General features: G+C 38.7%; 1 protein-coding gene across 2 annotated transcripts; it reads left to right on the top strand.

Annotated features, from left to right (window-relative positions):
* The first annotated feature begins 274 nt into the window (after positions 1–274).
* LOC103481609 (growth factor receptor-bound protein 7) lies at positions 275–12,205 on the top strand. 2 transcript variants are annotated; one of them, XM_008437197.3, is made up of 15 exons: positions 275–858; positions 2,583–2,736; positions 3,292–3,409; positions 5,919–6,075; positions 6,158–6,279; positions 7,665–7,739; positions 8,032–8,163; positions 8,274–8,381; positions 9,028–9,126; positions 9,222–9,287; positions 9,403–9,519; positions 9,942–9,999; positions 10,086–10,173; positions 10,946–11,039; positions 11,122–12,205. In XM_008437197.3, exons 2-15 carry the CDS (start codon positions 2,615–2,617, stop codon positions 11,266–11,268), a joined length of 1,503 nt encoding a protein of 500 aa, XP_008435419.1. In that variant the 5' UTR covers positions 275–858; positions 2,583–2,614; the 3' UTR covers positions 11,269–12,205. The 2 variants fall into 2 exon arrangements, with proteins under 2 accessions (XP_008435419.1, XP_008435418.1); XM_008437196.3 differs by having other exon boundaries at positions 277–891.
* Positions 12,206–14,970: the final 2,765 nt, after the last annotated feature.

Here is a 14,970-nt window from a genome sequence, read left to right as displayed (position 1 = left end):
AGTTACAACAACATTTAATTTCCCTTTGGGATTAATGAAGTATTTTTGAATTTTGAATATTGATTTTGACGTGACAGTGAACATAGTGTTTATTTTTTAGAAATAAAACCCACAACACGTGACAGTAGTAAAATATAAGTCATCTAAACATCTACAACAAATAATAATTTAAAAAAAATCAAGCAGTCCTCACACAGAAATTAATTTCATTCTCATTAATCAGATTTTGTTCATTGTCTCGTCTGTACTGATGACATGGCCTCATAATTTCACGGCGATTAAATATTTAATGAGCCATTTACCTTTCAAAATACTTTCATACAAGAACAGCAACATTCCTTTATCTATCTTCACAGTGAGGCAGTTGCAACAACTGCCCCTGCGTTTGTGTTGGGGCGAGATTCTGGGTTCAGTACCAGTCTGTGGTCTTTATATGATAAGTCGATATATTTTTATTTTTTTAATGGAGGGCAGTGGTTGAATTAGTTCAGAGTCAAAGAAAGGCCCATATTTTCACCAGGTTATACTGTATGAAAGAAAAAAAAACAACAAACAGGTTTACACTGTGATGAGTAGAAAACAACAACAACAACTAAGAAATCAAGTGGTTTCATCGAACCAAGTGGCCTCATCGACGGAAGAAGGCGCGGCCTACCGGCTGCCATACGCGGCTTGCTGTCCTCACCCACCTGTCGGGCAGGCCCCGCCCACTCTGACGTCTTGGCGCACGCTGCTGTCACGGCATCAACTTTTTTTTTTTGCCCACGTCTGAAAAAGAAACGCTGTATTTTGAACTCTGAGGAACGGACTCAACATGGAAGAAACCCACCAAGAAGACGCCGCATTCGGTATGAGCAGGTAGGGGCTCGTGTGGGACACCGCGGGTTACAGGTAAGGTCCAGCTTGAGCCTCTTTGTCCTGAGTTTCGAACTGAGAGTTGGCGCCGTAATGTCACTTTAATGGGCATTTTAGCACAGTGTGAGTTTAAGCTACGTCAGGAAGTTAGACGTTAACGTAATCTAGCGTTTCTCATCAGTCACAGGGTTTAGGTTGAACTTGTAATTGTATTTTTTAATACCGGATAGTAGTGTTCTCTGGGGGGGTTCCCAAGCTACATGACTGGATCATAAAACCTGTTCTCAAGTGTTTATACACATGAAAAGGCTGCAAACTGAATGCTTCAGTTTAATTTAAGGAATTGGTAATACATAGCAATCTTGAATCTTTTTTAAAGAAAACACCTTTAACGGTATAACCCTCTAAAATTGAAAAAGCAGGTAATATTTAATGGCAATTAGTCACTCAGTGTCTTACTATGTGGAAATCCGGGGAGCACATATAAAAGCAACCTAATGCCATTCAGTAAATTCCAAAAAACAGCCATTAGGATTATTCAGAAAATAGGGATTTGCGAGCACACAAACACATTGCATTGAAACTTTATGATTTGGTTGAATACAAAACTACACAATTTATGTTCAAAGCAACTCCAAAGAAATTTTGAGAATCCAGAGAACATAGCTCCACAAGGTAAAGTAAGTAAAATGATAGATTATTCAATGTAAAAATCATTCTTGCATGTAAACAAGATTTCTTATTTTCTTTGGATTATGGTAATTGAACAGTTTTTTTTTCGCAGTGAATTTATTAATTATGATTTTATTCATTTAGTATGTTCTGTATTCATAATGTTGAAATGTTCTCAATAAATGTGTGTTTTCCTACTGTATATTCTGATGCAAACAAACCTTTCGGACTTGGGACATTTCAAACAGCTAAGCTCTAAACGGAGACGGAAGAGTTAAATCAACAACTCGGATTCAATTTTTAAGCCTGTTAAGTAAAAAAGACTTTGAACATTTCTTAGACTTTGCATACGAGTCTTCCAGTTCATCAAAAATGTTCTGAACTGAGCTGAAGAGTGTCGGTAACAGAAGGAAAAAATAATAATTCTTTGACTCATTTAAGCAAAAACTTTAGAACAAGACATGATTATGTTGTACAATTCCCCTCTGAAAGCGGTTTAATTATATTTTCTGTAACAGTAAAGGCCCAGAGATAAGGTTTTACAGTGTGTACATGTTTACATACTTAGCTTGTGCACGACTTCTGGGGTTGTCTTGTGTGTTTGTGGAAAATCAGGCTCAGATTTTTCTATGGTTCGCTGCCACGTGAGTCTATTTTGAGAGACGAAAATACTAACCTGAGCCGTGCTGTTGTTCCTGTTGAGCCTGAGATTTACTGTCTTTTATTGTCCTGGTTTCGCTATCAGCTACAACAAGCATGATCGATGCCAACCAGTCTCGCGAATGTCTCGGACGGATTAGCACAAAATAATTTGTGTTTTTTTTTTTGTTTTCTTCTTTTTTTTTTTTTCAGAGTTACATCATGGGAGAAATCCCATAACAAAAATCCATTGACAGATTTTTGATAATGTGTAGATTAAAGTGTTGTTGTCAGAGTATTCTTGTTAGTATTCTAAAAGCAAGAATAACAAGCTCTTCAAGGTCAAAGGAGCATTTCACGCTTCCTCCGTTGCATGTGGATCTCCATCGGATCTAACACTCTGATTTCCCCCTCAGATTCCTCGAGGAAATCTTTTGAGGGCTCCACGATGAAGGATTCATCAGACGAGGAGGAGGTGTCGCTGGGCTGCTCCACTTTAACCCTGAGTCCTCTCGTACCTGAGTCACCGCCTCTCCGCCGCTCCCAGCCCATCTCAATTAGCACAAACAGGTACGACCGGCAGCCACAGACGCTCAAAAGCAGCACATACAACAGAATCAGCTGTGAGTCACTGGGCTTCTGGAGGAAATCCTGGTGCTCACTTAACTGTAGGTCAGCTGACGGTTGAACAAGAGATTATGACATGCGGAGGTGTTAGTTTTAAGGACGACAAGTTGAGGCTGAGCTGTTGAACTTTAAAAAAAAAAAAAATTTTATGATTTTTTTTTTTTTGGAGAACAGGATGTGCACATTACTGAAAATCAGGGAAATGGAAATCAGACATTGCTTTTGAATTCAACAGAATTAACAAAACATAAAACAAACAAAACAGGACTGGACAAAAACGATAACACCTGTGTCTAAATGTCATTTGTTTCATTTTTTTCAATCACACTAATTCTGTAGCTGTCAGAGTTGGTTCAGCATCTTAATATCACTTTTGTCAGTTTAACATTTTTTCAGTGACCACCGTGGGTTTTTCAGTCATTAACACATTTTTTTCCACATGTGTAATTTACTAACAGATGTTTCCTTTTATTAATTTTGTCATTCTGTTTCTTTTAGGAAGAAAGGAAGTGAAATTTTGTCTTCCTCTGAGTCCCCCATTCCAAACCCCTTTCCAGAGCTGTGCAATCTTTCATTGCTCAGCAGCTCGCTTCCATCAGAATCAAGTGACAAATTTGTGAGTATTTTTAGGTCACAAATCATATGAAATTGTTCTCTGATGACCCCTAATTTTGCCTCTCTCCAACAACCAATGAAAAATACATAAAATTCTGGAGGGGGATAAAATGCAGTCACAACCCACAAAATGCCTGGGTCCTATTTCTACTCTCAGCCAGCAGGGGGCACCAACTCTAGCAATGACATCATATGCGTAAAAGCAACAAAAACATCTCGAATGGCTTAAAACACCAACACTCTGAGATATAAAACGACATACATCCTTATATCTACTGATTTAAAAACAAATGCTCCTTGCATTAATTAGAAATAGTGACATTTCCTAATCCGCTTTCTAAATCCTATCGATCCCATTGTTACAGCTCAGGCCAGCGAGTGCCTCAAGTAAATGTGTCCTCTTCACATGCAACAACTTTCTGTTCAAAACAGAAAGTTGATTAGTCGGTTGTTGAACTTTATTGCTGAACTTTATTACTGACACAAAGTTGCGTCTGTGATAACTGTGATTGACGAGGAAGGCTAACTTTTCACGCAATCTGTGTCACATCTTGACACACTGCCAGATTCAGCTTGTCTGTAATATTTATGCATGTCAGTGTGCAACGGTTGCCAAGGCTGAGTTGTTTTTATCTGTTTGTTGTTTTAAATAAACAGACTGATGCGCAGATTGGGTCGTTTTAGGATCTTGTTCGGTTCAATTAAAAAAAAAAAAAACCTTATTTTACTTAACTAATAAATGTTGTTATGACGCATATTAATTCAAATTATTTCATTTAATTCAACCTTCTTTATAGTATTGGGCCTTGTTGGTGTAATTTAGTGAAAAAGGAATACAAAGACTGGAAATGGTGCTGTTATTGATGTCACTGTATAGCTAAGACATGCTTATGCTACGTATGAGTCAACACTGGATTAGTTTGAATATGGCTGTGATATTTAACTTAGTCAAGTAACTCATTAGGTTTACTGCTTTTTAAAAAAAAAATCAGTCCTATGAAATATGCAAATTTGCAAACATATCACTGTGTGTATAAAGAATCTATGCACTTATTTGATCATATTCCTGAGATGTTTTACTTCCCAAATGTGGCTTTTATTCTTTTAAACTAAGTTCACACATATCGTTTATCAGTTTCTAATCATCTCCAGCCTCCTTTTTGTTGAACTGCTCAGAAAAAAAGGTCGTTTGAAGATAACTCAATAGGCAGAGATGACCAAAGAAAGATGGAGGAAGTCCTCTTGAATCACATTAACCCTCTGAACCTCTTCTGTCAATATGAGATTTTGTGCAGAAGTCTGACAACAGAGCTTTCAGGACCTTTAATAACACGGCACACACAGATATTTCTCCCACTGCACTTCTTGTCGTTGCCCTGCAGCGGTTTCCATAACTGTAACTGAAGCTGGGGTTGACGTTTGATCCTTGGAACAGGATCAAACTGTCTTAAGGATCGGACCGACATCGTCTGGGGTTTTTAACATTCAATCAGTGTTTCTGTGTGTTGTTGCTGTATTAACAACCACATTGTGTGCAGTAATTCTTGAATCTGTGGCCTAATGTCCCTTTGTTAGAACCAGAATTTGTTTTGAGGAAGTGAAGTGAGTCAGAGTGCAGGGAAATATCTCCATAGAAAGCTCTGTTGTTCTCCCATAATCCTCTCGAGTTGATATGCAGTAATTATTGCTGCCTAACTGACTCCAGCGCTCACTCAGTCAGCCTGTTTTCATTTGTTGACATGTTCCTGGTCAGGCAGGTTGTCTTCATTTTGCTTGGAAACCTGTTGCCGGATGCAGCCAGTGTCTCGCCTGCTCAAATAATAATCCAGCCGGTTTGATGACCCGCGCACAGTTGATCTCTTGTCTACGTGAACAGCTGCTTCTCGGTCCAGACGGATGCAGTGAAGGTTTTAGCTTTTTAACCTCGGGGAAGAGGGAGGTGTTTTCTGCCCTAAAGTTTAAGGCCAGGTCACTCTGAAATTAGAAACCAATTAAAACTTCTCCTTGAGCTTTGAAGCTTATTGGACACAACGTTTTGGACCTTTGTGTGAACTTAGAAGGTTCTTTGTGTCACAATTTGGGTTTTAATCTGAGGTTTTGGGAATCGTTTGACCCGGTATCAATCAGTGTGTAATCCAGAAGAAAAGCAAAGGAGTTACAGACAAGATAATCACTTGCAAACTGGACCACTGGAGTTTTAGGCTTTCAGGTGCTTATATATTTGAGCATTTTCATGGCTGTTATTAACCATGTGGGGTCTGTCTTCTCTCTCTTTTTTTTTTAATCTCAGCTACAGTTATTTATTTATTTCACACTTAAAGACTATAACTACTCTTAGGGAAAATTTAGTTATATTTTTTAGCTAATTTTCTCTCCATTTGAGGGGAAAAACGTACTTCTATCCTAACAAGAAAGCAGAAATCCTTAAATTAATAACAATCTCTGGTTTGTTTAAAGTGGGCCACAGTGTCTCCTTTTAATTGGAGGGATTGTTGTGCATTTCCCCTCAGGTGATTAAAGTCTATGGAGATGAGAGCGCCTATAAGACCATACTGATTGGTCGCCAAGCAACAGCCAGAGAAGTGTGCCAGCTGTTGGTCCAGTCAGCTCACTGCAGCGATGAGGACAACTGGGCGCTTCTCGAGATCTATCCTACTCTGGGCCTCGGTAAACCTAAGATGGTTCACTACACAATCGCCACTGAGTAACAAGACTGGTTTGGTTTACATCTTCATCCCGATGTCTTCAGAGAGATGTCTGGAGGACCACGAGGTCGTGCTGGAGGTTCAGGCCACCTGGTCTGAGAAGGTTGAGGCGAGATTCATGTTCTCCAAAAACTATGACAAGCATGAGTTCTTCCATATACATTGGGTATGTAAAGCCTTCATTCACGAGTGGCAGGTTAAGTTCTGTGTTAACAGACTGAGTGAAGGCCTCAGACAGTTCCTCATGTTGGTCGCAGACTGGCATCTGTGCACTTGCAGCATTTAAAACTGTTTAATTGAATGGGCTTCCCATAGGTGTCTATGGTGAGCCAACACTGCCTTTGTGCCTCCAGATGATACAAAGCCTTTTAATGTGGTGTGGTTTGAAACATGTGCAAAGCTCTAAAAATATGTATATATATATTCCTATAGAAAAATATCTTACAGAAAATTTTAGGAACATTTTTTACACATTTTCACAGTGGGTGTTAAAAGGTTTGGAGCCTTTAAGGTGACATGGGTAAAAAAAAAAAAAAGATTTCTTGTGCACACCAGATGCTTTCTTGAGAAATTAGACATATACGAGTTATTTTGACTTATTTTGATGTTCTCAGATATATTTTGTGCCTTTAGGAAAATAATACAAGAATTTCTGCACACATTGTCCTTCCAGTTTTTCTCAATTCAGCAGAGCTGGAAATTGACACATGTATAATTGTGAGTTTATTGCAAATTGTCCACAACACGTATTCAAAAACATTGGATTTAAGTGACCAACTCTCACCTGTGGGTGGCAGTATTTCTTACTTCTAATACACTGCTACCTCAGCCTTAGTTGATGTCAAGTTATTGTTCAAGATCGATACGGACAGTAACCAAAATCAAGCTATTAAAGTTAATTAAAGAAAAAAGATTTGATTGTCCATTCTGCCTGCCTTTTGTCCATCCATCCATCCATTTTCTTCCGCTTATCCGGGGTCGGGTCGCGGGGGCAGCAGCTTCAGAAAGGAGGCCCAGACTTCCCTCTCCCCAGCCACTTCTTCCAGCTCCTCCGGGGGAATCCCAAGGCGTTCCCAGGCCAGCCGAGAGACGTAATCCCTCCAGCGTGTCCTGGGTCTTCCCCGAGGCCTCCTCCCGTGCCTTTTGTGTTTTTCTCATATTGTTTTTTGTCTATATGTAGATTTTGGAAGGGGCTCAATGAAGCAAAAAAAAAAAAAAAAAAAAAAAAAAAATCAAAATTTTTTGCAAATAATTTTAAAGTAACACCAGAAATTTTGTGATTGTGAAATCCTGGAGGAACTGTGGCCTGAGGTGAGAATTGCTTCGTTGACTACTAAGAGCATTTGGCACGCACAAGATTCACCCCAAGCACTGAATGTGTCTATTAAGGATTTATCCGAACCACTTGCAACAATTCTGAAATAATGAATATTTTTCAACCAAAAAGGTTGAAAATTTGCAGTCCTAATAATAATGGTTTTTGTTTTTTTAACACAGTTTTGTAAATCCGTAAGATAAATTTACTTGAAGTTCTTGTGATTCATCTTGCAGCGCTTCTTTGCAAATGCAATGATCTCGGACAGCGAGGATCCCGTGAAGAAGATGACATCGACGGTGTTCATTCGGGTAAAACAACAACAATTTTGTGTGCAAGACTTTTTTTTTAATATATTGTGTAATATAAAAAATGTAAGATATGAAACAGCAAAATCTTTTCTAACAGAATAGTATAACAAGAAAATCTATTATTTATTCTGTAAAAGTGGTTGAATGTTTCAAGAAAATTTGCTGAATAAATACTAAGCTAGCAAAAAGTTTTGAAGAAATATCATAAAGGCCTACTGAAAAGCAAAAGCTGCAGTCTGACCAGCTGAAAGTTAAAGACAGAAACAGAACTTGAATTGTGTTACCTCAACAGGAGCTGACCTCAAATGGGAGATCTCCTCAAATCAAGGGCTTTTTCAACTTAAAGGGATACTTTAAGACGTCTTGGAAGAAGATGTTCTTCACCCTCCGACGGTCTGGTCTTTACATATCCACCAAGAAAACAGTTAGGGAAACTTCTCATGTTATCTCCAGAACTTTATTTGTTGCTGAGATTGTAAATTGTCACAGAGGGCTTCTTTAACTTTTGTTCTACAATCTGTGTTTGGGATTTAGGATTATCAGGATCTAAAAGAATTCGCCAATCTAAGTGTTTCAAACGTTTACAAAGTGGTTGATGGCAAACAATATGGAGCTCCTACTGAATTCAACTTCTGCATCAAGGTAAAACAGATTTTGCTTTGTTTTTGCCATTTCAACTAAGAATTCAATTGTGATCTTTTAGAGTAATGACTAGACCATTATAAATAAGTGCTGTTTGTCGTGCTATCCCTCCTGTGGCTAAAACCTTTGTATTTAAAACTTTGACCTTTGTAACTGTCCACAAACGACTGCATCATCACCATAAGTCTAACAAATTACATCATGTGTGAATAGTGAATAAAGGTGCAAACTGAAAAGCAGTGGGCCTAATGTAGACTGTTGCGGTGCACCAACATTAATGCCTGTTCTGGAGATTGTTTTTCAACTGTGCAAACAAATAGTTTGGTGTTATTAATATATCCTATTAATAGTTTAATTGTTTGCTACACAGAGTGATTTAAAAACTCACAGCTCAATGCATAAATCTCTTTTTAGCTTTTAAATGTTATTTCTTAGTAAAGAAATTACTGGTGGAGCTGGAAAATCGTAGAAAACTAAATCAAAACATGCGAAGCTATCGATAGTGAATTGTCAAACTCGTATTTCCTTCCTTGTAAAGGTGCAGCTTAATCGGTAAAAACAAAAAAGTAACATAATATTTATATCCATGATGAATATTCGTAAACCTCAGATGCCAGATGTATGTTTTGTTTCTGTGTTTGCTCAGCCTACCAAGAGTCAAGGCCAAGTTAAGGATTTAAAGATCATGTGTGCCGAGACTGAAGAGATGCGAAAAATGTGGATTTGTGCTTTCAGATTGTTCAAGGTACATGTTCATCACATTTAAACATTTTTAATATTATTTTACCAAATTACAGACAGGAATACTGAATAACATTATCTGTGTTTTTGTGTTTTCAGTGTGGTAGGCAGATTAAGCTAAACTATAATGCGATATCAGAGTCCAAGTTGGCTCCACAAATCCCGGTAAGCCCAAAGCTCACGGAGAGCAAAGTCAGTTTATCTCGCAAGATGGAACATTGTGATTGACCCTGTCATTTCGGCACGCGGCTTACGTCAACTGTACATGTGCTGTTTGCAGTCAAAGTCAGAGAATAGCCTGGTGGCGATGGACTTCACAGGTAAAGCTGGAGGGCGCGTGATTGCAAACCCGACAGAGGCTCAGAACGCAGAGCAGGAGGAAGCACAGGCCTGGAGGGTGAGGTTGCAGCATTGCCACGTTTGAAGACGTTTCTAACTGCCACGCTGTTTCCAGCGCAGTCGGTGTCTACTTCTTGGGTTACGTTAAACACATGCGTCAGACGATCAAGTTGACAAAAACCTTTGCTTTTATAGAGGTTCTGATACAATTTTTTTGTGCAACATGTATCTTTTTGTTTTTGTTAATCCGAGGTTAGATTTCATGGATTTTGATGCTGACAAAGAGCAGTTGCATCTTATTTTATTCTAATCCATAAAGCTCAAGAATTTTCTTCAGTCTCTTTATTTGAAATGTTCTTTACAGATAAAGTTGTTTTTTTTTTGTAAAGAAGCCACAATGCATCAACTTAAATTACCTATGTAGAGAGGAGAAATGACGTGACATTTACTGACCTTTGTCTGATGCTTCTTTTCTGACAGAAGAGAGAGACCTTAAGGTTCTGCCAGTCCAACACGAACTCTGAGTCTCAGGATTTCTGTAAGCCAACATGAGATTAAAGAGAAAGAGGGTGAAAATCCACACGTAACTGAATAATATGCCAATGTCTTTTTCTTTGCTCATAGCCGTTCACGAGACCCACCCGTGGTTTTATGGTGGTTTAACCAGAACTGAAGCAGAGAAGCTGATAGAGAAGCAGGGGCTGGTAGATGGGTGAGGACCACCAGAGTGAATGACTTTTTTTTCTGGTTTTCAATTAGAAATTATGCTTAAAATCTTGTTGGTACAACTGAAATGTTTTTTTTATCATTATTGATTCGGCTGCCTATATGTTCTTCTTTGGAGTTTTAGTTGCTGGTTGAATTCAAGTCTGGCTGTGAAAATAAATAAAAAAATAATATAGTTTTCAAAACCCTTTACAAATAAAATTTGAAAGTGTGGTGTGGAATAAAGTGCACCTATATTCAGTCCACCCTTTAACTAATAACCTCAAGTAAAACAAAGGGCAAATATCCTTTGTTGTTTCAGGAATACAGTTTTGAAGAGCCAGGATTGGGTATAAAATAATGTCCAGCGTTTTAGACCTCTGACATAGCACCGGTTTATTAAGTGTGTTGCAGCTGCAGACCTACAAAGCCACATAAACTGACAGGCTGGGTCAAGGAGAGTATTAATCAGAGAAACAGCTAAAAGTTCCTAATGCAGATTCACATTCAAAATTGTGCCTAGTACATATTTTCGACAGTGCAGTTGTGCACCATGCATTATGTTGTGTTGGGCTATTCCAGAGAGCCCCAATGATATTCATAACTTGCGTAAGTCCGGAAAAACCTTCTCCTAAATTGAATTTTGTACAATTATCTTTTCACCATGTTACTGATGTTTATATAATGTATGCTATAAGTCAAAAACTTGAGCATTTTATATTTTGACATAACGGTTTTATCTCATTGGAGGTATTTTTAACACGTGTCTTGATCTCCAGGATGTTCCTGATGCGTAGAAGCCAGCAGCATGAGAACTGCTTTGTGCTGTCGTTGTGTCATGAGCTGAAGGTCAAACACTTTATCGTGATCCCGGTGAGTTCCCCATGCTCTTTCTGACGGGGGTCTTTTAATCTCCCAAAAATGCCACTGACTTAATTCGGCCGCATCTCTGCAGGTTTTGGAGGATGGAAAAAAGTACCTCACTTTAGACGACGGCAAGACTCGGTTCATCGACCTCCTGCAGCTGGTGGAGTTTCACCAAATCAACAAGGGCGCCCTGCCTGTGTGCCTCACACGCCCCTGCATCTGTGTGCCGCTGTGAACTCCCTCTGCTCTCTGGAGCGCTTCATCTCACAACGATATCCATCAAGGAAACAGATCATCCCTGTGAGATGAAGCTGTCAGAGCTGTGGGCATGAGTATGAACCAGAGATGAAGCATTTCATCCGCTCCTCCCCACTTTGTTTTTTTTTTTTTTTTTTTTTTTTCCCACAACATGGGTCTGCACAGACACCGGCTGGTTTTTATTTTAATTAATGAGCAGCCGTCCCCATAGAGACATCTTAATTAGCCGTGTTGGACAGGCTTTCAGCGCTATGAGGGGAGTGTTTGGAGAAGATGGAGTGTGAACTTTACTTTCATTCAGTGCCACACTGTTGCTGTGATAAAGAGCTGAGCAGCTTTACATGACTAGGAGCTTCAGACACCCCTGAATGCATCTCCATCAGAGAACTGTGGACGACAGAGGGCGCTCCGAATACGAGTGGGTTTCCTTGGTTGTGCAAATCAAAAAGGAAGAAACTAGTGTTGCAGTCATGTAGCATATAAGCTCCAGTGATGGATTTTTTTAAATTGCACTTTAGGGCTTTAACAGGATCAAAATTAATTCAATAAAAAAAATTTATGAGCTGCACTGATTTATGCTGTTATAAAAGCTTAGGATCCAGAAAGTTGAGAATTTCTCAATGCTAACGCCACAGAAAGACCATTAAATTACCTCAGGTAAAGACACTCAGGGATGACTTTTTAAAAAATATATATAAATACATGTCTGTAGCTCTTAAAAATATATATTCATTTTCTGCAAAGGTATTCTGAAAAACCATCTTTATACAGTGTTGGCATTTCTACAGAAATGTGCTAAAATGTGTGTTTTAAATAAGTGTCTTTAGGATTAACATAATATTCATGATAAGCTGTAATTTTCCAGAAGAAACATGTATGTGCCAGTAAAATAAAGAAAATACTTTTTGATTTGATTTAATTTTTCAGTCCGTTTTAGTTTTGCTGCTACAGCTACCCAAGTCAAATTTTTATTCTGCCCTTTTTTTATTCATCCATCTTTTCTTTTGCTAATGTAAAAGCCCACTTCTTTATATTACAAACCGTTACTTTCCTAAAATAATGGCCCGAGACAATTTTTTTTTTTTTTTTCCAAAAGCGATTTTGGCACAAAAAAGAAAAGAAAAATCATTTTTGAGTCAGAATTCAGAAACTATGCCTATTTAAGAAGCTTTTATTGGTATTTTCTATGCAGTTTGCTTCTGTGTCTTTATTGAACAAAACACATCGGTGGTGTGGGATGCCTGTCAGAAAAATATGCCTTATGCAATTAAAATTTTAGGGGTCCCTTTACACTTGATTAAGACCACGCTGCAATATCCACTGGCAATTTGAGCTATAAATCAATCGTTGTGGTATAAATGAGAATGTAATGAAAGCTTTTATTGCTCCAAACTGGCCTGCCTTTAAAAGGAAACCAGCCTGTGAAGCTGTTGCTGGAGCGCCATGAAAGGCTGCCCTCTGGGTTCTTGTGCTCGGATCAAACATCCTCTGTGTGATGCTGATTTTTTTTTCTTCTTCTTCTTTTCTGACCTGCTATATCTGTCCATGCGCGCGTGGTTAAATACCAGCGTGCTCTGAGCGACCCTTCCCTCTAGCCCTCTGTGAATCCGTCGCTATGGCAACAAATTTTCCTCCATCGGCCTCGATGGGCAGGTAAATTAGAGGGTAAACGAGACAGAGGGGAGACGGGTCAGAAAGGCTTCAAAGGGAGCTCTGTCAGTGCGCTGCTACACAATTAGTGATGCATAATGACTGATTTAATTTGTGCAAAAGAGCTCTTTGAATATGACCTTCGTCTGCTGAAACGAATACAAATTCAACAAAAGGAGATAAAAGCGTAATTTTATAATCCTCGAGTGTCTTCTCAGGAGGTGAAGTCCAGTTTTGATTATATTTCAAGAGTCAAATACTGACAGAATTAGTGTAAGAAATCCCCATAGTGGTCTTTAAAGAATGGGGTTTGGAGTGTGTTTCTAAATGACATAACTTCATTATTAAAAACATACCGATGTGGAAAATACGGGGAGGTTGATGCAAAAATCGATTTTGACTTTAGCATTTTAATTATATACATTCAAAGTCTATCATTATGTCTGTTTTGTTCAGATGTCTTCACATATACAAGTTCCAGAGGTAACAAGTTCGGGACATAAATTTACTGAAATGTCCTCCTTTCCACCTCTACCAATGTAATAAATAGTTGAGCTTACCCAAAAGTTTCCTTTCAGTGCCATACGATCAAGAAGCATTCTTATCAGATGTCTAGTCCACCTCAGCTCACTCATTTTGATGTTGAAGCACTCATCTTATCTGAAAGGCTATAGTCACCTGGATGGGAAAGTTAGAGTTTCAGATGTTTGTTTTTGGAATCTTGTTCCTTATTCATCATGACAACATATTTGACACTAAATCAAGAGATTTACCTTTTGGCTGATCTGCTTTTGCTCCAAAACAAAGTCTACTCCAATGGTGTCTGATGTCGTTTAGATTTTTCCTTGGTTCAACTCATCTGAATGAAATAAGTCATTAACAGTTCCAGACATACTCGGAACTGTATGGATCTTGAACATGCAAGGTGGGCTGCACAGTGGTGCAGTTGGTAGAGCTGTTGCCTTGCAGCAAAAAGGTTCTGGGTTTGATTCCCGTTCTGGGTTTGATTCCCGGCCCGGGGTCTTTCTGCATGGAGTTTGCATGTTCTCCCTGTGCATGCGTGGGTTCTCTCTGGTTACTCTGGCTTTCTCCCACAGTCCAAACACATGACTGTCAGTTTAATGGGCCTCTCCAAATTCTTCCTAGATGTGAGTGTGTGTGTTGAAGGAGTTTGAGTTTAGCACTGAGCAGCTCTTCTGAAACATGGTTCTTAGCCGAAAACAGGAGATTGGCTATAACCAGATATGAATTCTCAGATTGGGACCTTGTCAGCAATTATACAAGTAGTCCAATCTGTCTAAGCAGAGCCTGTACTTTCACATTAAAAGCAGCAGTTGAGTTATTCAGTGACTGGATGAGGATTCTTCCTTCCTAGGTGCCAACTTTTGGAGCTTTACAAGAGGTCTTCTGCTTAACAATCAAGCAAACCACCTGCACTACTACACCACAAAATACGCTGAAGAAACAGCGCCTCCTAGAGACGCAATATGTAATGGTAGCAGAATTAGGTGGTGTTCTTGAAATATAAGAAATGGGGATTTTTTTTTGTTTGTTTCTACCATGCAGATATTTTGTGTTTGTATTATACAGAATACGAACATCAACAACAGCAACAACAAAACAAATGAGGTTAATTTTCCAAATCTTTTTTGACTGCTCATTTTGTTCAGTCATCACTGGTTTCTCCTGAAAAATTACAACTGACAGAGTGAACCCGCCCAGCGCAGTATCACCCAGTAACTCAAAATAAGCATCCACATTTTAGCAACGCCATTAACTACAGGTGTGTTGATTTCGTTTTTAAACTCTTTTGATTCTAGTGGCCTGTATGTATGTTTGTCAAAAGTGACTCCTGAAATTGTTTTCTGAGTTTCAGAAAATATTTATTATACAACATGTGACGTTATCCTGTCGTTTAGTTGGAGGACGAGAAGAGCAAGGAGAAAGATGGAGCATTAAAAATCGATCCAAAGGCCAATGGTAAGTTCGCCCGCTTTCAACATTGAATCTATTTTAACATTAACTTTGG

Source organism: Poecilia reticulata, chromosome 19 (assembly GCF_904066995.2).
Source record: "Poecilia reticulata chromosome 19, P_reticulata-male-v2, whole genome shotgun sequence".
NCBI classification, from domain to species: domain Eukaryota; kingdom Metazoa; phylum Chordata; class Actinopteri; order Cyprinodontiformes; family Poeciliidae; genus Poecilia; species Poecilia reticulata.
The sequence above is the reverse complement of the archived record's forward strand: the minus strand, read 5'-3'. Positions and strand labels throughout refer to the sequence as shown.